The sequence below is a fragment of the Aulonocara stuartgranti genome (genome assembly GCF_965226115.1).
Source record: "Aulonocara stuartgranti genome assembly, chromosome: 11".
In the NCBI taxonomy this organism is placed as follows: Eukaryota; Metazoa; Chordata; class Actinopteri; order Cichliformes; family Cichlidae; genus Aulonocara; species Aulonocara stuartgranti.
In genome coordinates, this window is record NC_138947.1 from 2,079,690 (window position 1) to 2,105,750 (window position 26,061).

At 44.8% G+C, this 26,061-nt stretch overlaps 1 protein-coding gene and 1 long non-coding RNA gene across 2 annotated transcripts; both read right to left on the reverse strand.

Moving 5' to 3' along the window:
• Positions 1-261: 261 nt before the first annotated feature.
• LOC309717369 (synaptotagmin-11-like) lies at positions 262-13,247 on the reverse strand. Its single transcript, XM_082551895.1, has 4 exons — positions 12,888-13,247; positions 5,361-6,301; positions 3,470-3,590; positions 262-3,162 (listed from the first exon to the last, which is right to left on the reverse strand). The coding sequence occupies exons 1-4, from the start codon at positions 12,919-12,921 to the stop codon at positions 2,852-2,854; spliced, it is 1,407 nt and encodes a 468-aa protein (XP_082408021.1). The 5' UTR covers positions 12,922-13,247; the 3' UTR covers positions 262-2,851.
• Positions 13,248-13,424: 177 nt separating this feature from the next.
• Positions 13,425-20,431, reverse strand: LOC309717370. Its single transcript, XR_014279673.1, has 3 exons — positions 19,905-20,431; positions 15,057-15,196; positions 13,425-14,051 (listed from the first exon to the last, which is right to left on the reverse strand). It is a non-coding gene; the product is annotated as an uncharacterized lncRNA (long non-coding RNA).
• Positions 20,432-26,061: the final 5,630 nt, after the last annotated feature.

Consider the following 26,061-nt stretch of genomic DNA (forward strand, 5'->3'; position numbering starts at 1 on the left):
AGTGACTTGAGACTCGACTCTGACTGGCCTGACATTACTTGAGACTTGACTTGTGACTTGAGGATAAAGACTTGAGACTTACTTGAGACTTGCAAAACAATGACTTGGTCCCACCTCTGCGTGATAATGCCTTATAGAGCCAATTAAATCTGCCATTGTTTGTGTTGACAATATACAATATTCTTAATATCACGCCACCTTGGACCCATAAAATAAACGATCAAGTGTAAATAAAGTGAAATGAGCGTTCAGGCGCGGCCGTCATGGATAACTTGTTTTTATTTGTACGTCCAATGAGTGTTAACAAACCCAACACAGAGGTTAGCATCCAGGTCTACAGCAGGGGGCGCTCAAACACACTAAAGCTCTGAGAACATCGGACAGGAAGGAAACCAGCAAACATCTTCACATCTGTACAAATGTACACTCAGTCTGTCTGTCCGTCCGCCAGCAGGTCACAGTTTGAATCCGAGGGCGTCGATGGAGATCCGGCTTCAGGTGGCGTTTTCTTCACCTCTCTATGATTCAAAGTGAAACTTACACAAACTTTATTACTCTCTGCACTAGTAAGCAAGCTGTTGAGCAGATTCAAGGTTAAAGTTAAACTGGGGTTAAAATGTGCTTTCGAGACTAAACTCACAGTGTGTCATCACTCAAACAAACTCGTCAGTAAGAAAACATGAAGCCAAAGTCCAACGTCACCTCAGACACATTCACTGGGCTTGTAGGAACAAAGTAATATAAAACAGCGCCACCAGCTGGCTGCAGGGGAACATTCACAGGGGGAGAGATACGCTTTACAAAGCAGTGCAAATCAGAGTCTCAGTGTGATGGAGGAGAGGGAAATGTACAAAATGAGACCAGCGCAGTGAAGCAGAGGAGCGCTGCCGTGGTCGCCGAGCATGTTTCACATCCCATCCTTAGCATCGGCGTTTAGTGCCAGGATGACCATATTTAGACGAGAAGGTGGAGCCTAATCAGCAGAAATAAAGACTGGATACAGAAGATGAACATAAGTTCAGAGTCTGAAAAGTGAACCCAATGTGGAAGCAGTTCCCTCTAATGACCAGCAGGGGGCAGCGAGGGCTGGAATAAGAAGCCCGAAGTCTGAAAGAACTGAGGAAATGAAATCCTACTTGTTATCACCTTCATGATGAATTTATCATTTCACCTGACAGTTTAGGTCTTTATGAACGCAGCATGATGTCATTTTTTATGAGAGTTAAAAAGCAGGAGTGTTCAGTTCCCTCGATTTCACAGGGACCAAAAGCTGATGTCACGGTACCTACATCCAACTTTTATGTCCAAGATGGAAGTCTGACCTTTGGAGTGGACGCCTGCCATCAGAGCTTTTAAAGACCTCGATAAATCAACAGTGACTGTGTCAAAACGCTGAATTAGTCTTTTATAAACAAGCCTTAATTAGTTCTGAATGCGTGTACTGAACAGCCCTTACACACATTACTTGGTGGACTTTTGTCACATGACAGTAAAGTGCTTTTCTGTAGAATGTGGACTGTTGCATTTCAGGATATTCAGCGTTTTCCAGCAAGAGTCGTAAGCAACAAAAGCTACATCTGATGTTTCTGGTTACGCTACTTTTAGCATCAAAGAGGTAGTCGAACTATAAAGACTTTTTGTACTTTCGACGGTCAGCTGAATTCTAGTCATTAACTGCTGTATGCTGCAGATTTCATTGCTTTTTAATGTCCTTTCAGGTTTTCAGACTTTATTTTGGTTGTTTTCTTTTCTGAATTGTCACCCAGCTGCCTGAACAGTGTTTAGAGGAGCTGCAGGTTTTAGCACTTCCACATTGGTTTCAGTTTTAAGCCCTGAAGTTCTTATTTACCTCCCATCATTTAAAGCGAGTGTTATCCTCATCGTAACTACAGCACTCCTGTGGTAAACTAGCTTCTCTTTTAGTTTTAGTTCTGAAGATAGAACAGCTGAAACATCATCAGGCACCACAGCCGCCCTCTGCGTCACTCGCAGCCTAAATTAGAGGAATGCATTCATGTTACAAACAAGTATTTTACATAATCTTTCAGTCTTCAAGAGCAGGAGCTGATTTCACACGATCTAGGGTCAGTCAGGAGGTTCTGACGGTCCTGAATCCCCGTTGAAACGAGGCCGAGTGCACTTCCTCCGGGGTCGGGTGCGGTCGTACGATCTGCTGCAGGAGCGGTGGGTGAAAATGATCTGCAGGCAGAAGCACGCTGCTGTCTGACAACAGCAACTATCCTGCAAATGGAACGTTGACTGAGCGTCGCAGCGACTCTTTGCAGCAGTGTTTGGTCCTCCAGAGGAGCAATCGTTACTTGGATATATTCAGCGTTTCAGTTTATATGCAGTATTTTCATCATATTTTCTATCAGAGCTGAAATTTCTTCCTGCCGTGGTGATGTCACAGATCTCAACTCTTCATTTGGAGTGATTTTTTTTTCTTTTCAGACGGACATGCAATGAACTGCATGGCAACAACAGCAAGAGGGGGAACTTTTTCTTTTTTCTCACATTTCTTTTAATCATATTTGAGCATTCCTTCCCCCGTCGACACACATCGACAGCCAGAGGAGACACGAGAACAGTCTTAGAGATGGACGTCATGGTTTGTTTACTGGCTGTAAAGAGCTGCAGGATTCTTCTTATACTTGCAGATGTAGTTGTGGTAGAGAGATAATAGAGGGAGAGAGTTTACCTATGATCACAACAGTGTGACTGTGTTGTTTTATGTATGTGTGTGTCTGTGTGTGTGTATGTGCTGTACACTGAGTCTTTATTTCCCAGTGGCTTCACTGGTGGAGTCCCAGCCAGTGGGTGGTGTCGGCTGGTTTTGGGCGGTGCTCCTCCCTCAGTACTCGCTCAGGTTGTGCCATTTGGAGATCTGCCGGCGGGGGTTTTCGCACACGTCCCTCCAGTGGGAGGCTCCAGAGGGGGAGGGGCTGTGGAGGCCGAGCAGGAGGCGACCCAGGACCTCGTTCTTGGTGGTCCGGTCGAAGTCGACCACCAGGAACTCCACAGAGATCTCGGGCAGAAGCTCGGGCGGGATGTCGTAGATGAAGGACTCATTGAAGACCGGGTTTAGCGTGCACTTCTTCACGTGGGTCTTCTTCTTGGCGATGCGCTTACGGCCATAGAAGACGTTCACCTTCACATAGGGGTCTGAGGACAGAAGGAGAACGGTCTAAGATCAAGCTTCGATGTTTGACAAATATCCTCTTACATCAATATAAGAACAAACAACAATTGCACAGCAGCTCTATAGCATGTTGTTTATCAGGGGGTGTTTGGATATGCGTGGATAGTTTATGAATAAATCAATCAATTCAGGTGCTTTAGGCCGACTCGCTCCATGCTGCATGTTCCAACCACAACATTGACTGTGCCTCAAAAAACAGAAAAATATCTTCTAAGCAAGTCAGACTGAACGCTGAGCGTCTTCCTGCTCTCTGTCCTGCTTTCTACTCACTGGCTGACAGGCCGGTGATGTCCATCTTGGGGAGGTGTCGAGCCTTCAGGACGACCACGCTGAGGCGATGAGACACCGGCTGGTAGGACAGAGACGCCAGCAGCTCTCCACGACTCTCGCACTAAAACACACAACAGAGGGAACAAAGTTAGCGTTGTATCCGGGTGACTGTTTCTTGTTTACGGTGTTTTCTCTCGTCCACTGCTCGCATGTTTGACGATCCAACATTAAACTGATAAGAGACGGAACAACAGCGAGGCTGTCACTGACACAGACTGAGCAGCTGGCTGCCATGGTAACGCAGAGAGCAGACAACAGGGTCAGTTAGTCACGTATGTAAAGTGCCAGGACCACTGCTGTCAATCATGAGTGCAAACACTAACAGGAAGCTTTAGCCTCATGTGACTTCTAACTCTGTCATTTAGGATGGAAACAACCAAAAACAGACCCAACTGTGAACATGATTTTATATTTATTAGAAACTGAGAACTTTATTGGTTAAGAAAAATGGGCTGGACATCACGTCACTATTATGTTGCTGCTTCCTGCTGCATATGAGAGTCACTAACTGTGACTTCAGCTGTATACAAATACAGTACATCAGAAACGTCTTGATGCATCTCCATCATCCAGGAAAGTAAATGGCCTGTATTTGTATAGCGCTTTACTAGTGCCTAAGGACCCCAAAGCGCTCTACACATCCAGTCACACACACATTCACACACACATTCACACACACGTAGCGTTTTCAGTGGGAGAAACGTTTCGTCACTCATCCAGGTGACGTCTTCAGTCTCAGTCAGCTGAGACTGAAGACGTCACCTGGATGAGTGACGAAACGTTTCTCTGAAAACATCCAGATGAACAGACTCAACTTTTGGAGATTACATCAGAAACATATTTATATGAGGGCACTGTTTCAGTGCTGATCTGGGATAGGGCTGCCACAAACGATTATTTTGATAGTCGACTAGTCACCGATTATTTTTGCGATTAGTCGACTAATCAGATCATCATCCATTGAACATAAATGTACAGCTTATTGCACCAGCAGCATCTGCTCTTATATAACTATCATTAGCTTACAGCTTTAAGTGTTTAAGGTCTGTGCTAACTAAAGACAAGATGATAGTTTATTACATTTTAATGAAATGTGCAGATTGTTTCGGTGGAGTTTAATAAACTCAGCCGATTTACTCAGGAACAAATAAAATACTGAAAAAAGCCAAACAATAACATTTTTAAGTTATCTAAGTGACTCATATATCATGTTTAACCTGAGTAGGGCGGTGGGTTTGAAAACAATCTGCCGGGAGTCCGGTGCTCTCATGGCCCCCGGCTCGCTATCGAGCTAGTGGGTAACAGACGTCTCAGAAAACGTCGGAGCGCTTTTGAAAATATGCGGTGTCCTGATAAACTGAGCAGATATTTGAGGTTTACACAGCTACATTCTCACCTGAAAATATGTTAAACGTTTATTTTGTGACCCAGAAAGAATAATAAGAGTAATATTAAAACTAAGTAGCTGCCGCCATTGTTGGAAACTGAGCTGGGCCGCGCTATGAATTCTGGGACACAGCTGCTTCTTCTTCGTCGGAGTTTAACGGCAGCTGGCATCCTTGTACATGCAGTGCTGCCATCTTCTGTTTCAGTCCGTTATTACACTCTTAAATCCTGCTACTTATTCCTGCGTCTTTTGTGATCTTACAAAGCTTCAAACGACGCGTCGACTATTAAATCAGTCGTCGACGATTTTGATAGTCGACGTAATCGTGACTAGTCGACTAATCGTGGCAGCCCTAATCTGGGATCAGACTAGAAGTCTGTTCCACGACTGTTTCAAATACAACTACCATTAGTTTTATTACAGCTGCAGCAAAGCCTCGCTCACCTGCATGTTCCTCTTGGTGATCTGCTGGCTCAGGTGGACTCGGCCCGTGCTCGGGTCCACGCCCTTCAGCGGCACCACTGCCTCCCCGATGACATCATCGCGGGCAAAGCGGTCAAAGCTGAGGACCAGGAAGTGCAGGGTGAGCTCAGGCAGCGAGCTGTAGGCCACGCCGTAGAAAGTGAAGGTCTCATCAAACAGTGGGTCCAGGGTCTTCCTCAGGACGCGGGTCTTGACGCGGTGCTTCTTCTCGGGGAGGATGGTCATCTTCACGTAGGGGTCTGAACTACCCGCCTGCTCGTCCATGGCGGGGAGGCCCCGGGCGCCGACGATGGTCACTACCAGAGCCTTCTTGGGGAAGTTGTAGTCGACGGTGAGGCTGATGGAGCCCAGGCTGGGCTCGGGCTCGGGCTCTGAGGAGGCGGGGGTAAAGGGGGACGCCGTCTTACTGCTGGTCTGGCTGCTGCTGGCTGAGCTGCTGTCCAGGCAGCAGTAGTCAGCACGGACCGGTAAAGCCCGCTCCAGCCGACCCTGGCCGTGGGCGGCGTCTGCGCCGGCAGGAGGGACCAGGTGACTCATCTGCAGCTGACCGGGGACATCCAGGATGTTGTTCTCAGCGTCCACAAGCACCATCCCCCTCCCGGCGGTGCCCGCTGTGGTGCAGCCTCGCTCTCCGTCACGGTCGGAACGGTCGGCACGCCGGATGCCGCGCACGATCCTTTTGCTGCTGCTGAGGGATTCTGGGTAAATGCTGATCCCCTTTAGCATGTGGATAAACTTGTAGGGCGGATCCTCCGAGTCATAGTAACGGTCCCCGTGCAGCTTGTAGCGCCCAGAGATTCGGAGGTAACGGCGCTGACAGAAGGACCAGAGCAGCACCAGAACCACCACGACCAAAACCAAAACACCAGCCCCCAGGAAGCCCGCCAGCACCGGAGACATGGCTGCGAGAGAGAGAGCGACAGTGGAGTGAGTCAGACACAACAGGCTGCTGTTCAGTCAACACACAAACACGCAGTTTATCCCAGTGTGACGCCATTTGTAACCCTGAAGTCTGCCATCCACCGCACAGCAGGGTCCAGGACTTTCAGAATAATCCCTCACTGGGAGAACAAACTGCAGTTATCAGGAGGACAAATAATTAAAAACACTAAACCGAGTAACCAAATATAACCGAACGCTTTGCCCAATTAACATCTGTTTGTGGGCGGAGCCAAGAGGACTTTTGAATATCGAGTAATCGGATACGAAGTAGTCGTCTTATTAATCAGCAACAGTAAATATTCAAAACAAATCTTAAATAAACTGTTAATTTTTTCCATTTTAGAAATCGCAGTACTTTGAGTGGTTTACATAACGTGCCAGCGTAACGCTTGTAGTGTGTTTATGTTTATTTTCTCAAGTGCAAAAATAATTAAATAATAAAAACAGTAATTAAATATAAAATGAGACAGAAAATAGTCTTTACTCTGTATTTTGGGAGGCGTATCACTGCCTCGTGTATGATGTAGTAGGGCTGGGCGATATGACCCAAAATTCATATCTCGATATTTTTTAGCTGGATGGCGATATAAGATATATATCTCGATTTTTTTTTAAAGCCATAAGTTAAGAACAAAAAGAGAGTTCTTAGTCACACTGTGTCCCAGATGTCACACGGGCACTTTTATTTACATACAGCGTAGATGTACATGAAGAAATTACTCAAAAATAAATTATCAGCATTTATTAAATAATCATGGTCCATAAATAAAAGAAAACAATGTTGTTTTTGTGCATAACAAAAAGCTCACAATTGTGCAGTCAAAATGTAAACTAACAGACGCTGAGCATAATAACAAAGAGACAGATTTCACTCCTGCACCACGTCTCTGAACAGGTGCCGTTTGTGGTCCTTATACACACACACAGTACGTATCACTCCGCGAGGCTCCTCCCCGGTAGCCGTAATCCTCCGACAATCCATCAAGCCGTGCAGCTCCGTAGCTTAGCAAAGTCATATTAAAACATTTGACAGATTGCTGAGCGCTGTATACCACATAAAATTGGTTCGCGGTCAGTAAGCACAACCAGAATTCATACATAAGGCGCGCTGTCGATTTTTGAGAAAATGAAAGGATTTTAGGCCTTGCAGCACCTCCTGGCTGCATGTCGTTAGCGCGGTTAGCTCGTTAGCGCGGTTAGCTCGCTAACACGTTGACGCCGTCCAGCCCCACGCACAGTAACTCGCTAACGGAGATTTTCCGCTTTCATCTTGTCATTGCCTGCAGGTGAAGCTATGGGGGAGGGGGAGTTGTGTTCAGTGAAGGAGAGGCGAGGCCGAGTAACGTTGTGTAGAGACAAAAGTGGACGAAAGAGAGGCAAACCTGTGGCTCCACAAGTATAATTATAACGTAACATAGACTATATCGATATAAACGATATGGTCACATCTTATATCTCGTATGAAAATATATCGATATTTTTAAAAAACTCGATATATCGCCCAGCCCTATGATGTAGCTTTACTGTCTTCATGTGTGAGTCCTTGTGTGTGTGAGATTTAAAGGAGCATGTGATGACTGCAACAGTGTGTAAAACACATGTTGAGACGGTGTGGATGTTAATAATTAATGTTAATAATACTTCAGTGTTGCACTGACCCATTTGTGTTTTTACTTTATTTACTTAGATTTTATAGAAATGATAATCTGCAGCGTAGTGCCCCCCGTGCCCTCCTTTAGACTCTCCCCTGCTCGCTTCAGGTTCACTGACAGGAAGTAAGAAAGCTGCCGTCTGACTTCAGCTGCCCGATTTGAAGCTAAGTCAAGCTACGTTAACAGTTGGTCTGCAGACGCACACTTTTATTTTAACTTCTGTAGTTAGCTAGTTAGTTATTTGGTGAATCGCTGCAGTCCTCACAGAGACCGTCAGTGTTTCCCTTCCATATAATCCAAATCTAAGAGGTGGAGATATTCGAGCACTGGGACCACCAGAGAGCGCAGACTGTAGTATCCTACAGCAGCTAGGGCAGCGCAGTCGGTGACAGCATATTTAAAAACAGTAACACAGAGTGAAGTCACCACATCGACTCTCCGAGGATCTCATTAGAAACATCTGAGCACTGGGCGGAGGAAGAGCAGAGAGGCGGGGTTTGTGGAGCTCTTTGTTTGCTGGGTATAAAAGAGTATTGTTGTGAGTCACACAAGGGCACACTGATGCTATGCGCGCACACACACACACACACACACACACACACACACACACACACACACACACACACAGTAGCTTTCCCAGAGAAACTGCACTGATGTACTGACTTGGTATTCACTGAATGCTGAGGTAGAATTCAGTGTGCTACCCAGCAGCTAAAGCAAAACGTAGCGAGCTGTAGCTTCAATATGTCGGTGATCAGGCCGGACGCAAAGCATCCACAGAGAGAGGACGCAGTTAGTAAATGTCCATCCCAGAAAACTAGTGCGAGAAAAACCTTTTCAATTGATCCACTGAGTCACTGGGATTCTTGGAAAGCTGCAGGGAGCTCGTGTTTCTGCCACTTTACACACTGTTCTCTGAAAGTCCTCATGTCCCAGAATCTCTCCACCCCAGGTGGAGGATGCAACGTTAGCAGAGTGTATCCACCTCTCATTGGAAGGCTCCAGACTCCTAAACACTGCCACACAGCCTGAAGCAGCCCCGTAGCGCGAGGCTGCCCTTGGCATTTCCACAGCAGCCAAAACATGAAAAGCAACCTCGCTGAATGAAATAAACACACAACCGCAGAACAAAAGCCAAAGAGAGGTGAAAAAACACACAAGAGCAAGAGCAGAACTGAGGTGAAGAACTCCATCAAATCTAAGAAGCTTCATTAGTAAAATCTATTTACTGCAACTTCACCAACATCTGCTATTGTGTCTCCATCACAGCTCAGCAGAGCTGCTCCAGAATGAATGACCTACTTTGTTTGGCTCCTATAGGCTTTAAATTGTGATGAGTAACCAATCAGATTCTTCTGCAGGCGGGACACTGCTGCTGGTGACAGAAACGGCTGCGTCAGAACCACATCAACGCGTGTTTCAGTCAGATTAAAGGAAACAACGCTAAATAAAATATGAATAAAACAATAAACTGCTCGTGTTGATGAAGTGAACTGTGTGATTAGCTGTGGTTACAGCATTTACAGCTTCACGCAGTCTGTGCCTGGTACACTGTGTCACACACTTGAAGCCTCCCTGTTTCCTCTTTGCTGTCAGTGTTTTGACTCATATGCAGGTCTGACGTGTTTCTGCTGCTGAGGTGACGGACACAGAGTCGCTGCTCAAAGTGTAAAAGCTGCAGAATCAAAGTCCAGAAAATCCTCCTTCCTGTTTGTTCTCGCTTTTCATTCAGACTCCATCAGATGATGTCATGTTTTGGAAAGAGCTGAAAGCAGCTGAGCTCGCTGCCTGGCAACTCTGGGACACACACACACACACACACACACACATGTTGGGCATTCATATCTTGTGGGGACATCTAATTGACATAATGCTTTCCTGAGCCACTTACCCTAAACTTAACCATAACCCCTCTGCAACCCTGACACTAAAACCACATTTTGAGTCTCAACAATGCCTTCAAACTTGTGGGGACCACGATTTTCGGTCCCTATAAGGGCTGTTGGTCCCCTAAAACTTCCAATTTTTGGTCCCCACAAAGATATGAATACACGCTCCTGCTCACACACACACACACACACACACACACTGAGGAGAAGCTCACAGTCTCTGATCTGCTCGGTTTATTCTCAGCAGTTTAAATCATCACTTAATGTGATTTCTCACGGAGTAACCAGTTCATCTTGTAACCTGTGTCTGTTCTGACCTTTGTCTCTGACTGATTACACTCGATTACAGGAAAAAGTGTCCAATAACTGTAATTGCTCACATCCAGATATTTAATGACTGGAGGATACGACAGGAAGTCCGTGCTGCATGAGACGTATTCGTTTGTCTGATTGTGGAAAGAAACATAATCACAATTTTTCAGGTTTAATTGTGATTATTTAACATATCGATTCACTTAAGTAAATGCAACGAACTTACTGAATATTAAAGATGTGTCTGTACACTTGAACAATACAGATAATAAATAACACAGTGGGAGTTTTTTGGCCCAGATGGACACAGAGCGGCGCCTCAGGTGACCTGCAGGAAGTGGGAGCCACGGGGAAAGAGAAAGAGAGCTCCAGTTAATTAACAACTAACGGGCACCTGAGCTGTGCAGCGCTGAGACCCCCTGCTGACAGCTACAGACAGCTGTCTGCACAGCCGTCCTCAGGCTCCCTGCACACAGCTTCTATGTCTGATATGTGAGGTGCGTCGAGCTCGTTCTAGTTTGTGGGGAACAACATCTTTATTTTAAGGTTGGAGGTGTAACTATATAATAATTTTACTGAACCCCCCCCCCCCAATTTAAACTGACAATGAAGAGAATTTAATGTCTAATATCAAACTCGTCAGTGGGATTCAGACATTATGAAAAAATGCAGTAAAGTCCAGAATGTATGGATGCTAACTCTGCACTCTGCACAGCCCTTCAGTGGGCCCAGTGACGCCTGTTGGTTTGATTAATCTGGATTAAATTTGCTGACTAAAGGTTCTCTGAGTCATCGGAGCTCAACTAAACTGGGGTTCAACATGAACTCTCGCTCTGCAGGGAAGCAGAACAAACCATTCAAGCGCACAGCTTTGTAGCTTTGCAGCTAAAACGAATGCAGAAGGTGATTGATTGTCTTTACGCTCAATGATTTGTTCACATAATCATTGGAAGCCACCATTTCTTCACACCAAAAGCTCTTTTCCAATCAGCACCGTCCTGAGCTGATCCATAACCTCAGCTGATCGGTATGTGGATCAACGAGCTCCTGAATAATACAGTGGATTGATTCAGAAGTCTTAACCTGTCATTTTAAAGCTCCCTCGTTCTGCTTATTTGCAGCTTCTGTCGGTGAAACCAGATCTTTAGGACAGAACTTCCTGTCACATACTATACGAGCCACTTTATTAGGCACACCCATTCAACTGCTTGGAATTGCAAATATGCAAATATGTCCTCAGCCAAACACGCAGGAGCGACTCAGTGCACTGAGGGATGCAGTCAAGACTCTTTGCTGAATGTGGAAGAGTCCACCAGGCACCGCTCCCGTCAAGAACAGGAAGCCGACTCAGTGGTTCAGCCTGGTGAGGTAAAGGTGTGGTTTGGTTGCACACTTTGGGCTCCTTAACGAAAAAGATCGTTAAAACCCCAAAGCTAACTGAGCACTGTTAGCTGACCTTGTGCATCTCCTTAATACTACCACAGTGGCCCATCTGCCGATGGCTGCTTCCGGCAGCGTAACAGACCACGTCACAAACTGCAGATCACCTCAAACTGGTTTCTTTAACATGATGGTGACTCCACTGGGCTCAGATCTCAGTCCAGTCGAGCACCTCTGGGATGTGGTGAAGCTGGAGATTCTCATCGTGGACACTGCCGGCAAATCTGCAGCAGCTGTGTGATGATGTCATGTGATCATAGACCAAATGTTGAATGTGTGGCATGACGACTTAGAGTAGCTGTGAAGGTAAAAGGGAGCCCAACCCAGTGCTAGCAAGCTGTGCCTAATAAAGTGGCTGAGTGTCTTCTGGGTGGATGTTCAGGCTCACCACAGACAGAGCTCTTTACTGGGTCTTAAACCAGCAAACAACAGAAACCTTCAATATAGATTTTTATCTAAAAATGTCAGAAAACTAGGAGCGATTATAATTTTCCACAGAAACACCATCATCCAGTTTTATGATCGCACCACAATCAGCCAATCGATTAACTGCATTTATCAGCCAGTATATATAAGATGTGGTGTAAGTCTGGATCTTCAGCTCATTTGTATTAAAAGGCGCTTCATCGATGACGTAATCGTCGTTTACTTTATTTTCCTTTCGCTGATCAGCTCCCACGCGACGATTAAACTGATTTAAAAGGTTTTTTCACTCGGAGAGCACAGACATGACGTCACCCATACACACCCCGACGGGCGCGCGCTCACGCACGAGAGCGAGGCAGACCGTGCGTGGGAGCGCCGCGAGAACGCCCTGTTTTTCTCCCCCGCGCGGGCTGCTGTTATTTTTAATTTGTCACCGATGATGCAGAGGCACGCGCGAGGCCTCGTTTAAACCCCACGCACTTTTTTCCGTGGCAGTGAAATGATGACTTAGAGGACGGTCATCTTTCCCCAACACCGTCCACTCAAACATGGCTGCGGTCACAAAATCACCGTGTGAGCTCATTTGACCGGCCTGGCAGTGGTGCCAGTCACGGGAAGATGACCCGCTCCACCCCTGAAGCATGAAAGGAAAGACTGGATGTGATGGGCTGTGCGGCCGCTTTATTCACCTGCTGCAGGCATCCGTTAAATATGTCACAGCATTTGACCCCAGTACACCCCACAGCCTAACGCAGTGAGGCCATTTAAACACGGTGGATGTGGGTGAGATGGAAAAGATACGAAGACCAAAAGGGCCTGGATCTCACCGTAGGCGGGTCCCAGCTCGCTGATATCCGCCATTTTGTGGATCGGGGCAGGATGCGGTCCTGACCGAGCGGGGAGAAAGAGCGCAGAGATGAGAAGACACCGACTGACTACCGCCCGCTTTTACTTCACATCCATAGAGGAGCGACGGATGAGAAGAGAATCACCGAAAACAAGCCGCTGATCCGGGAAAGGAAGCCTTCATACATCGGCTGACGGAGGTGTCGTCCGCTCGCTGCGTTGGTCTCCGTGTCGGTGCGCAGTGATGCTCCCGTTAGGATGCAGGGAGTCTGCGCGGAGGAGCTCGCGATGAGGCTGGCCAAAGGTTGTCTAAAAACAAGATGACTCACTCAAAGCAGGATTCCTGCGCCAACGTGTCTCATTTATTTTTTATTGTTGTGGAATCTTTATTTTTTAAAAGGACAAGGACAAAAAGTACATTCTAAAACTACATATTATCTTTATTTTTCTTTTTACATATAAATATTAAAGAATTAGAAATGTTTAAAATATATATAAATATAAGGAAAAGTACAGATCTTATAAATCTCATAAAACGTTTTTGCTTGCAAATAAGTTTGGCTGCATAATTTTGATGCAGTGTGTGAATGTAAAGGTTTATGCTGAATATGTTTGGTGATTTTTTTACTTTTATTTTTGTAAAATCCTTGTTTGAAAAAAAACCCGAGAAACTTCTTAAATGAATTCTGTGCTGTGTTGCAGAAATGTCAGCTAAGCAGACCTTCCCGTCTTTTATTTATTGCTGACAGAACAGGGTTTCCACATTTTCTTCTTTCATAAAAAAATAATGACTAGCAAAGAAAATAAATTATAAAATTAAAAGAAAAACCTCTGGAACGAAAAAGAAGCCAAATCTTCTCCTCAAAAACAAATAAAAAACAAAATAATATGTGGTCAACTGAGGCGTTAAAAATAACAATAAAACTAATAGAAATAAGTTCTGACCTTCGCACTGGTCTCCGTCTCATTCACACAGATGGATTCTGTTTTCTTTCTACTGACTTTAATTTGTCTTGTCTCTAAGAGCAGACCTCCACCTCTCCAGGCTCTCCTCCACCTTCTCCCTACTCTCACTGCAGATCACAGTGTCGTCTGCAAACATCACAGTCCACAGAAGCTCCAGCCTGACCTCATCTGTCAGCCTGCTGCAAACAAGAAGAACCCATGTGTCAGTAATGTGAATTATAACAGTTCAGCTTAGCAGGAATTAACATTTTCAGGTCTAGTCAGACATAGTTTATTTATCTGAGATGTGAACTGTGTGACCTCGAGCCTACAGAGCTTTGCTTTCCACATGAGACCTCTCAGATGAGCATAATAACAATAATGATAACAATAAATGGTAAATGATTCTCATACAGCACCTTTCTGCTCTCCTGGATTACTCAGAGAGATTTATACAACGTTTTTCAATTCAATTCAGTTTTATTAATAAAGCGCCAAATCCCAGTAACAGTCACCTCAAGGTGCTTTATATTGTAAGGTCGACCCTACAATAATAGATACAGAGAAACCCAACCAGCATATGACCCCCTATGAACAAGAACTTTGGCGACAGTGGGAAGGAAAAACTCCCTTTTAACAGGAAGAAACCTCCGACAGAACCAGGCTCAGGGAGGGGCGGGGCCATCTGCTGTGATTGGTTGGGGTGAGAGAAGGAAGACAGGATAAAGACATGCTGTGGAAGAGAGACAGATATTAATTTCATAAATTCAGTTAGATATTATGCCCCATAACGTAACTTGGATGATACAGATTTTTAAGTGTGGCAGTACTTGTTGATTATGTGACTACAGAAACAAAAGATCAAAACTAAAATGTAGTCAATTCAAAATGTGTCCATATTCTATATAAAGAAAATGTCAATTTCTGTAGTGAAGATTCAAATATATTTATTACATCATATTTAAAGTAAACTAAAAACACAAAAGAGCCTTTTCCTTTAAAATCCGTCTGAAATTTGTGGTTTCCAGAAATGTGAACAGAGTGAGACATCATCACAGCATCCTCATCACTGCGAGGGTCCGCTTGGTACTCGCGGGAGCGGAGACCCCGCCCCAGGCTGCGTCATTACAGTGTTAGATAATAAACAGGAAGTGTACTTATATGTCCACAAACCGCTGAAGCAGAATGACAGGAAACAGCTGTACCTGTGTTCTAGGACCAGGTGTGGACCCGGGAACCTGCGGTCCGTCTACACCAAGCGTGCAAGACCAAAGCATGAAGGTCACGATGGACCTCTCCCATCCCAGCAACTCTGGTCACTGAGGTCCGGAAGCGTCTGTGCTCCCTTAAGACCAAAACAGAGAGAATGAGGAGGAGCTTCTTTAGTTTTGTTCTCTGTGTTCTCAAATCTCGTGTTTGTGCATTTTTATGGCTTTATGAGCTTCTGTTCTTGTTATTTTTGTTACCACTGACATGCGAGTTGGTTCTCATTAGTTCCCTTTTGTGTTCTTGGCCATTGATTAAGTTGTAATTTTGAGTTTAAGTCCCGCCTCCCGAGTCCTGCATTTGGGTCCACATCCTTCCTTTCACACTGCTGATCCATGACGTTCAGCGATTAAACTACAACAGGATGCAACAAAAACTCCTTATGAAACAAATTTGAAACTGCAGAATTAACTCAGTTTAGAAAACTTACTCATTGAGTAGGAGCTGATCAATTTGTATGAGAGCCATCACTGCAGTGTTAAATTAGAAAAAAAACCTCTGTAAAGTAAAATATTTACACCCGTTCTCACTCCCGACACGTAAAAGATGGTGTCCTGGATCTCTGCCCACATCTGGACCACTGAGCTCCTGAACAGTCTGAGATAAATCCGGGCCCATCTCATAGAACTTTATTAATTCTGAAGGCGAATCAGCATTAACAAAGCAAACACAAATTTCCTTACTTTTTGTTCAAGGTTTATAATGCTCACATTCAAAGTTTTGACCAGTTAAAATTACCAGTTAACCTGAGAAGCATCTCTTTGGACTCTTACCAGAAACTCATGCAGACAAACTCCTTTTGTGAACCCTGGACACTCGGCACAGAACGAACTGACCAGCAGATTCAAACCAGTAACCTCCTTCCTGTGAGGTACGAGTACTAACCACTGCACCGCGATGATCCATCTTTAAGGGTGGACCTTTGCTATTCTTGTTGTTAGAGCCCACAGCTCTGTTGTGCAGAGTTCCTAAGATTTTTGTCTTTTTTAGTACTTACATGCATTTAACAAAACAAAACACTTCCCAGGTCGATATATTCGCTTCCTGCAGTTTTCAGTTAACTGTAACGTGGAGACGGGTGACTGGAGTTTGAATCATTTGATCCAGTTTAAATTTAACGACAAAATGAAGGTTTGAGACAAAGTACGAGCATTTTGTGTTTCCATTAAAATAAGGATTGAGATGTAAATTGTCCCAGGCTGCATCCTCGTCCTGCTCATCACTGATTGGTTCAGAGGAGGAATCGAGCCTGAACACTCCTGTGACAGAATTATCATAATTATAATAATATTCAAATATCACTGAAGTTCTCAGGCAAAAAGATTTTGGGTGTAAAAACACCCAAAAAGCTGCTTTCAGTTCAGAGGACGCCGCCGCCGTTTCCAAACGTTTCCATAGTTACTGACAGATGATGCAGCAGATGTGCTGGTTTGAAACGCACTTTAATAAACAGGTACGGGAGACATGAAGAAGACACTCCTGACCTCATTTATCTCGCACTATCTCTTCAGCCTGTTTGCATCTGTAATAACATTTGAATAAGTCATCTTCACTTTAAATGACTGCGAGCATCAAATGGACGTTACACGAGGACCTTCTGATAGGCGTGGGAGGAGGAACGATCAGATTTATATCAGATGGAGAGTTTTGATGCTGAACAGAGCGTCGGCATCTTTGTGTCGGGTAAGTTACCAAGTTTTTGTTTCGCATCTTTTTTTGCATAAGCTCAAGCAGAAGCTCGGGAATCAGATGATGTCATCCTCTATGTCGCACTAAAACCTGTAATAACTACAGTCGGAAAAAGTGTAAACAGAACAACATTTTAGTAATAAAAAACATTTAGTCACTTGTAGTTTTCTGTTGCGCTCTGAGCACTTTGAGGTTTTAATTTTGCTTTGTGATAATTTAATTATGAAAGGAAAAATCCTTTATGTCTTATTCGGACAGTATTTTACTTGTAAGCCTGTAATATTATACTTAGTGCCATCGAGAAAGAATTTTGTTCTGTTCAGATTAGACGCTGCTGATATTTTTGTGTTTGTGGTGTGACTTGTCGTATTTACTCAATCAGCCGTGAAAGTTGAATGAAAATAAATTTTTCTGTGAGTCAGAATTTCATGTTGAGGATTCTTCTTTTTTAAAAAGATGAATCTATGTGACTTATTTTATTTATTTTACAGTAGTGTGAAATTCAACTTTGTGCCAAATTGGAACTACAATATTGTTTTTTCCGTGTTCTTGTCATGTTCCTGGGTCATGTGACCCAGTATTCTGAGTTTCTTGGTGTTTTGTTATTCTTTTTAGTCTCGTTTCATTTCGGTTTATCTGGTTACATTCTGCCATGTTTCATCTCTAAGTTTTCTTTGTTTGTCAAGTTCAAGTCATGTCTGGATCTCCTTATGTTTCCTGTTTTATTTTGAAAGAGTTTTGTGTTTATTATGTTTAGTTTGTCCTGTCATTGTATTAATTGCTGTCAGCTGTTTTCCCCATGTGATTCTACTTCCTTTGGTCATTCCTTATGTGTATTTAGTCTGTGTGTTCCACTCAGTCAGTGTCAGAGCGTCTGTTAACCTCACCACAGCTTTCATAGGTTTACTCCATTGTTTCTCTGTGTTTCTAGTTTACTCAGTGTTCTTGTCATAGTTTTTCACTGAGTGTTACAGCCTTTTTGTTAACAGTGTTCATAGCCTCCTTAGTTTCTCTAGTTCCTTGTTTTTTCTTCTGCAATCAGCCAATAAAGGCTCGCTTTATTTCTGAAACTACGTTTTGTCTCCACCGTGTCTGCATCTGGGTCTACCTCTTTCCTCACACTGGCACACCCCGCCGTGACAGTTCTCTAATATTGTCATTTAAAACAGCAAAATTAATAATAAATGATGAAGCAAACAGGCCTCACATTTGAACACACCAGTCTTCACTGTTCAGGAAAACATCAGATCACTAACGGGACCTTGCAGCTGTTCCACCGATGGGAACTTTTATTAACTGCTTAAAACTGGAAACACTGCATTGAGCCAAATGTGACAGTCGAGGGATTTAAAACCGAGACTCACAGAGACAAGAGACTAATGAGGTAGACTTTCCATTTAAATGGATCAGTGAAAATATTGCAGTATTGCTTAAGTATTGATGCAGTGCTGCTATGTTCAAACTGTTTGGGTATACTTGTCTTAACCCAACTACTCCTGGTTACAAAAGAGGAACAAGAAGATTACGAGGTGACAGCTCACAGCAACACTCCTCCCAGAGAGGCAAATAAAGACGCTGCGGCAGAGAAACAAACAGTTCAGGAAATGAAGCAGAGGAGCGTGAGGGAGCAGCGCTCAGTGTACGGGACGTCCTCCAGCAACCTGAACCTGCAGCATAATAATTAAAAGATGACTCAGGGTCACAGTCAAAAGAAGGAAAGTTTAAAGGCCAAACAGCACGCGGTTCCACAGGAGAGCTGATAGCTCAGCCCAACTCTCTCATTCTGAACCTCAAAGAGCCACAAATAAGTCTGCCGTCTGAGAGCGAAGTGCTCTGATAGGACAACACGAAGTCACGAAGATGTGTTGAGGCCTGTATATCCAAGAAAAACATTTAGGTGAGCATAAGTTTACTGGGAACCATTAAAGAGAGATCTGAGAAACAGGAAAAATCCAAAAATCAAACGGTTTAAAACGGATCGTCCAATCAAAACCTCTGTTGCTCATGAAGGTTTCCTCCTGTGTGAAGTGACCCCGAAGCAGCTGCATGGCGGTCATGATGAGAGCTTAGGAAAGGAGCTTGGATGCTTCCTTTATTCCCTCCTTTAGCAGCGAGAGTAAATAATGCTGTCGCACAGCTGATTACAGCAGCTCTCATAAAGTTCTCCCATTTGTGAATGTTGATCTAAATAAACTCAATCAGACAGTTTTGTGTTTGTAAATAAAGCGAGAAACATGGGTAAATATTCTAATCACAGTACAGCACATCTACATGGATCCTGGTATCTGACACAGCAGACAAACAGCGTGCCAAGAATATTTGTGCTCGTGCTTCTTTATGTTCGCATCATATACAGTCGCAGCATTTTGTGTCTACAGGTATGTGCGACAGTAATGCTTTGACCTAAGGTGATTGTTGAAGTATATGAACTGGGGATGTGATCATGCACTGCTCATCACTGTTTGACTTGACTGGTAACTGAAGTATTGCACTGGAAATAAACTGGTTTATTTTTCCTTATCAAAGGTGTCAAACAGTGTGGCAGCAGCCTGCATATATTTGAGTCCAAGGGCCTGCAAACACAGAATAGAGACAACGTCTCTGTCATGGTCACACATGTGAAACATGACTCGTCCGTAGGGATGGGTATCGTTTAGGTTTTATCCGATACCGGTGCCAAATCTGTACTTTTGAAACGGTGCCGGTGCTTAAACGGTGCTCGAACCGGTGCTTAAAGAATGGAGAACACAAACTTTGTCCAAAAACCTCTCATGTTCAGCTGTTTTTTTGTAAAAAGATAACAATGTTAGCCTTTTCTGCAGCTATGGGGCATATATGGCATCACTCTTGGCTGGAAGCTTAAACAATGGAAAAATCACAAACTTTGTCCAAAAACCTCTCATGTTGAACTATTTTCCACTTTTTCTTTGGTCATTTTAGCCTTTTTGGCCAGGGTGAAGGGAGCATCTGCCATCAAACAAGAGGACAGCTGCATGTAGCTATGATGGTGTTTGCTAGTTCACCTTACATGCATTAATGTAATAACGTGGTTAGCCTACTCAAGGTAAATTACACACGAACAACATTAAGCTACTCACGCAGAGAAGAACGGCTGCTGCTGCATCATCATCCTCATCATTTCAGCTACACTGGCAGGGCTAGGGGCCAGGACTCTCCTCTTCGGGTTTTTGGGGGATGTTGCTAACTCCGGGTCCGATAACAGGCACCACACCCGCAGTAGACGTGCACGGTGTGAGGTCTCGCAGCAAGCTGTCAAATACGACGCATTTCTCGGCTTTTAAAAAAACGCTATGCGTCGCCAGGTGTTTCATCAGATTCGAGGTGTTACCTCCTTTGACAGTATCACAGTATCAGCTTAAAGCACTTGTTGCTGTTGAGTTTGCATCTTTTGCTGTGAAGTACAGCCAGACTTTTGACCGCTTCGCTTTGGGCATTTTTAATCTGTAGCTCTGCTCTAAAAGAACGTACGTACCTGGCCCCGCCTACTATCCTCGGAAACATAAAATGATTGGCTAGAATCTAAAGTGTATCACAGCTCAGGAAAAAAAAGCACCGAAATAAAGCACCGAAATAAAGCACCGAAATGTGCGCTGCTTTTCGGTCTGGTTACTACCGTTTATGACAGATCATGGCACCGGATACTGGTACCCATCCCCACTCGTCCGTTTGAGTTTATCTGAACACTGAGACCAATATGGAGCCTTTCATTCAGCCCGACACAGGAGAGCACATGACCTTTGGGTCGTTCACTGATCACACCAGACAGGTTCTACTTAGACCATCAGGAAGCACGCTGCACAGTGCCGTGGAGGTCGAGTGAGTGGAGCTACTTGAGGGGCACAGTCAGGGCTCTGACCCACTGTGTGTGTGTTAGTCTCCCATAGGGATATGACTCCTCTGCATTGAGCCCATTCACCCAGTGAAGCAGTGGGCAGCCACCAATGCAGCGCCCGGGGAGCAGCGTGTAGGGACGGCACCTTGCTCAGGGGTACCTCAGGGTAGCCGTTCAGTGGAGTCGAACCCCGACCTTCCGATCATGAGGTAACCACTCCACCTACTGACCTGCGCTATCCCCGCTCTGATGAGCGATAAGTTTATCTTCCAGTCACCAGAAAGATGAAACAGTTTACCCAAACATGCGTCACACTCAGTTTGTCTGTCCGCCATGCTAATCTCTGCGGTCGGCTCGACTGTCACCACAAATCAAGGTTTCTGCTACAACCTTACTGACAGTCGTCAAAACAGGCGTAAACTTTATACTCTGTTTTCCTGAAATACTGGGGTTACTGCGCCCTGTGGTGACTTCTCTCCAAACCAGATGTGAACACACGGAGACAGCATCGCCCCAGGCCGTAACTATTTCACCTCTTCCAAAAATTAAGGAGATCCTATGGATGCAGTCTGTGAGATGAACAATAGTCTCGTCTCTCATCTCAAAGTAGAAGCTGCAGGATTATAAGTCACGGTCATGTCAGACTCCAGAACCAATATAGATGTAATAAACTAAGCTTCTTTCAGCTGCATCAGTGCATCAAAAACAAATTGTTAGCATTGTTAGTAGTTTTTTTCCTCCTTTATGAGACAAAGCTGCTGAGAAGAGGCTGTGAGAGCGTTTCACTCATCTGTCACGCAGCAATTTTACAGCCTCAGAAGAGCAACGCTTCTCCTGTTTGATCAATTTATTGATTGTAATGTGTCTCTTTTCTTTCCTTTTTCTTGTAGGGAAGCTTTTTGTCCACAACATGCCAGCATGCTGCCTGATCATTTAAGGACCGCTATCACGGCGCTGCGAACACAAACGTGATGCTGGAGCGTCCCAAACTTTAACAAAACACATGATTAAAAAACAATCAGAAGAAAAATGTTATTCCCATAAAATGTTTATATTTGGTCTCCAGGCCTTTAAATGAGAAACCGGAGAGATGGAAGTCTGTTTTTGTTTTTCTGTGTTTACATGTTTAGTCTGAAGTCTTTTGACTCTTTCGTGCATTTATCATTTTACTTTGATGTCACACAAAGTCAGTCACAGCACTGAAGTGGACACAAATCAATCCATGACACACACACACACACACACACACACACACACACACACACACACACACAGTAGTGTATTACATGGAGTGTTGGATCAATCCATCAGGCCTGAGGACGGGCGACGTGTCATCAGACATCGGGAAACTTTTATTTGTATTTATTGATTTATTTTGGACGTAACGTGTTGCAGGTATCAAATTCAACATGAGCAAATATTTCTGATGTCACTTCTTCTTCTTTTTCATTCAGTAAAATGTCAGGTTGATTTCATCGTTGGAGTGAAACTTTGCTTTTTACACAGAAAACCATGTTTGCATAAAACGCATGCAAAGCAAATGATGAATGAAAATTTTATATCTGCAGTTTTCGAATACAACACGAGGAGATGCAGCAACACTAAAATGTTGGAAAACAAATGACTGCTCCAACATCAATGAATGAAGTGAGTGAGCCATTAGGATGTTTTTATGACTAGGATTTAAATGTCTCAGGTTGTGTCTCCATCCTGCTCATCACAGATTTGTTTAGATGATGCGTAAAGCCTTCAAGGGAATTATCTTAATTACAACATTACTCAAATAACCCTGAAGTTGTCAGCCAGAAAGTCTCTAACATCTATGCAAACACAAAAGGCAAACACACAAAATGCTGCTTCCAATTCAAATGAAGACACCAATGTTTCAAGCGTGTCCGTCTTTAAAGACAAACAATGCAGAAGGAACACGGAAAATGTGACGTTTGGATAAAGGTTTGGTAAAGGGACGAGTCTGAGACTTAAAACTGAAGGAAAACTGAGGGAAACTGAGGGAAACTGAGGGAAAACTGAAGGAAAACTGAGGGAAACTGAGGGAAACTGAGGGAAACTGAGGGAAAACTGAGGGAAACCCCTCGACATCCTGCTTGTTGTGCACGAGCTCCGTCTTTGTTTCACGGATGGACACTTATGACCTCATTTAGCTGTAATTAACAACCCGTTTGCATCTGCAGCAAGTTTGAATATGTCATCTTCTAAACAAATGGACTCTAATGAACGATTACTCACACTTCATCTGGTTTTACATACTTCATGTTGATGTGGGAGGAGGCAGAAACATCAGATTTATATCAGATGGAGAATTTTGAGCGGTCAGTCCATCAGCCCGCCTGCAGCTCCTCGTCTCAGGTACGTCATTGCTCTCATGAACAAACCTCAACAGAAGCTCACTGGACAGAGATGATACCTTTACATGTTTATTATTGTTTTATCATGTAGCTAATCTGGCAGAGCGTCATTGACTTTTCTGTTGTGTATTATTATGATTATTTTTGTTTAACTGGTTATTTCTGACTTCACTCTTACTACGTCTCTCAGCTTACTTATGACCAGTTCTCTGTTATTAGGCTCCGCTTGTGTCTTTGTCCTTTGTGTCCCTCTCTGTGTGTCTCTGTTTATGTGTGTGTCCTTGTGTCTTCTTCCCCACTTTGTCATGTCCCCTGTGTTTAAGTCTCCCTTTGTGTGTCTCAGTGCTGTCTTTGTCTCCCTCTGGGTCTCGTCTCATCTTGGCTACACGTCTCCCGTCGTGTCCTTCTGTCTGTCATGTGTGTCTCCCTGCTGTCATGTTCTCTGTATTTGTTTCTTAGGCTACATTCACATTGCAGGCGAAAGCGCATCAAATCCGATTTTTCTGACCCTCTGCGACCCATATCGGATCATGGTATGACAGTGTGAACGGCACAAATCCGATATTTTCAAATCCGATCTGGGTCACTTTCGTATGTGGTCCTGAATCCGATACATATCCAATGTTTTAGAAAGCGGGGCACGTTAACGGCGTCCAGTGGACGGTTGGTGTACTCAAACCTACCTCTGGCGCCGGTGCCCACCTCTCAATTTTAAATCCATGTAGACATTGAGGGTTCTCGGGAGGGGCCGTGCTAACACCTGCTGCTCTCTGGCAGCAGCACCATGCTCTCCCTTGTTTTAAATGCACTTGAGAACAACACGCAGCAACACTACACATGAGCGGGAGGAGGGAGGTGTGTGGTCTTCACACACCCCCGTTCTCTGCTAGCCATCGGGGCGGGGGGGCTGGGAGGAGATGTTGGCTGTCCGATTGGCCTCCCTGCTGCTGCGGAGCCTGGGACGGTCTGCTTGCCTCCACCCCGGGGGGAAGGGTAACATCTCTTGGGTCTGGGTTCTGTTTCCCCCTCTGGGGGCGAGGGTACCTGGACCCGGGGTATAGAGTATGTTTGGGGAGTGTGATTGTGTGTACATGTCCATTTATGTCAATCCTTACGTTGGGTGAGTGCTGAGTGTTTGTATATGTGTGCATGAGGGTGGGAATGCACGTTTGTGTCTGTGTCTATATGTCAGGTCGGGTCTTAGACTCCACCTCTCTGGGAACTCCCAGGCCCTCCAAGGCCTGTCTCCCCTCACCACACTCCCTGCCGGTGACTGATGCCCTCAGGGGTCGGTGCATTGGTGGTTCTTGGTGTCCGGGGCTGGGCACTCAGGTATGTACCGGCTCACTCCCGGTGGCTACCTGGCGGGGCCTGGCGCCTGTTGCTCGGTCAGGCCTCCTCCGGGGTGCGGGGGGCCCTCGGGCCTCCGGCCTCTGGGCCTGCGGCTCAATTCACTCTGGCACAGCTGGCTGCCGGCAGAGCCGGCGGGCACGCCGGTGCAGCCCCCTCTAGCTTCTGCTCGGTGGCTACTGGGTGACGCCTCGTCTGAGGAACCTCAGCCCTTCCCATGAGGGTGGCACGGATGCCCTTCCGGTGGTCCTCCTTGGGCTCTCGCACTCTGAGGCCTCTGGATGTCTGGAACCTGGATCTCCTCCATGCCTGCTTCATGCCCTGGGGGACGGGGCTATGGCTCGCTACATCCTCTTGCAGACCATTACATGTGGAAACCATTTGAATACAAGCGCACTGATCTACACAGGTGTGCACACGGGTGTTCACTGCTCGTAGACTTAAATTACACCTTTCTTGGCTGCTACTTCAAAGCACATTGTGCGCTGTCTGTCCTGCGTGCTGCACAACAACATTGAATATTTAGTATTTACTGCTGTTTACACTTAGCTAGATTAATGCGATGGTGTTGTGTTTAGTATGTTGCTTTGGTTTTGGGTTTTTTTTGCTTGTTTTCTATTCTTCTTCTCTCAACAGGTGATCCAGGAGATTTTTTTTTCCTTTCTCACCGTCCCTCTCCCCTTCTGTTTTTCTTTTCCTTCCTCTTTCTTTCTCCCTTTCCTATCCCTCACTCATGTCTGTCCCGTCTGTAACATCTGAAAATAAAATATAATAAATAATAAAAACAAAGATCGATCAAATGGACCAATACGGCAATGCCACGATGATCCATTTGGCAAAGTAAATCCATTGGGTCTCCTTGTTGGTCTTCAGACAACAATTCTGACGACTAAAGAACCAAATGGGACAGGCAAAAAAAAGAAAGAAAGAAAGAAAGAAAGAAAGCGACTGCTGTTTGATGGTCATGTCGCATTAAATCTGTCTTTTATGTCACCGACACAAGACAGACGCCAATTATCAGCTCCAGAGAAGACATCGCGAACGCTTCCTGTCCATCCAGTGAAGACAACGTTGGAGAAACGTGAACATTTTCTTTGTACTGTATAAGCTATCCTTTGAAGCAGCGCTCCTCTAAAACAGCAATAAGGATCATTATTAGGTTATTTACATCATTATGTAAATAACAAAATAACTTAAAGCAAAAATTGGGAAACGTGAAGTCCGAAGTCTTTATATTAAGGCCATCAGTCAAACAATGCTGTTTGCTCTGGGTCTAAACAGAGCGTGTTGTGTGTGACGTCTTCTTTTGCGCATGCGGCCGCTTTGAGCGTTCACACTGGAGCGCGTTTGCTGTCACATTTTATTTGTAGTGTGAACGAGCAGACAAAAAAATCGGATTTGATCAAAAAATCGGAATTGAGCATCAAGACCTGCAGTGTGAACGCAGCTAAAGTTATGTCCGTGCTCGATCTCCCGTTTCTATTTCCCTGAGGTTATGTCAAGCCTGTGTGTCTCGGGTCTGCTTCTCTGCACTTCCTGTTTTATTTTGACAGTCTCGTATCCCATGTTCAGCGTGTTCAGCTCGCTTCCTCCTGTCTTGCCGTTATGTTCATTCGTCCCAGCTGTGCTCCCCGTGTGTTTCCTTTCCTTTGGTTTAGCTGTCATTCAGTCTTTGTCGGATTGCCT

Bases quoted from the DNA above. Each gene is read 5' to 3' on its own strand.
- LOC309717369 (XM_082551895.1), bottom strand. From the start codon at position 12,921: ATGGCGGATATCAGCGAGCTGGGACCCGCCTACG. The intron at 6,302-12,887 runs GTGAGATCCAGG...TCTCTCTCGCAG, and splicing joins CGAGCTGGGACCCGCCTACG to CCATGTCTCCGGTGCTGGCG. The intron at 3,163-3,469 runs GTGAGTAGAAAG...TTCTGTCCTCAG, and splicing joins CATCACCGGCCTGTCAGCCA to ACCCCTATGTGAAGGTGAAC.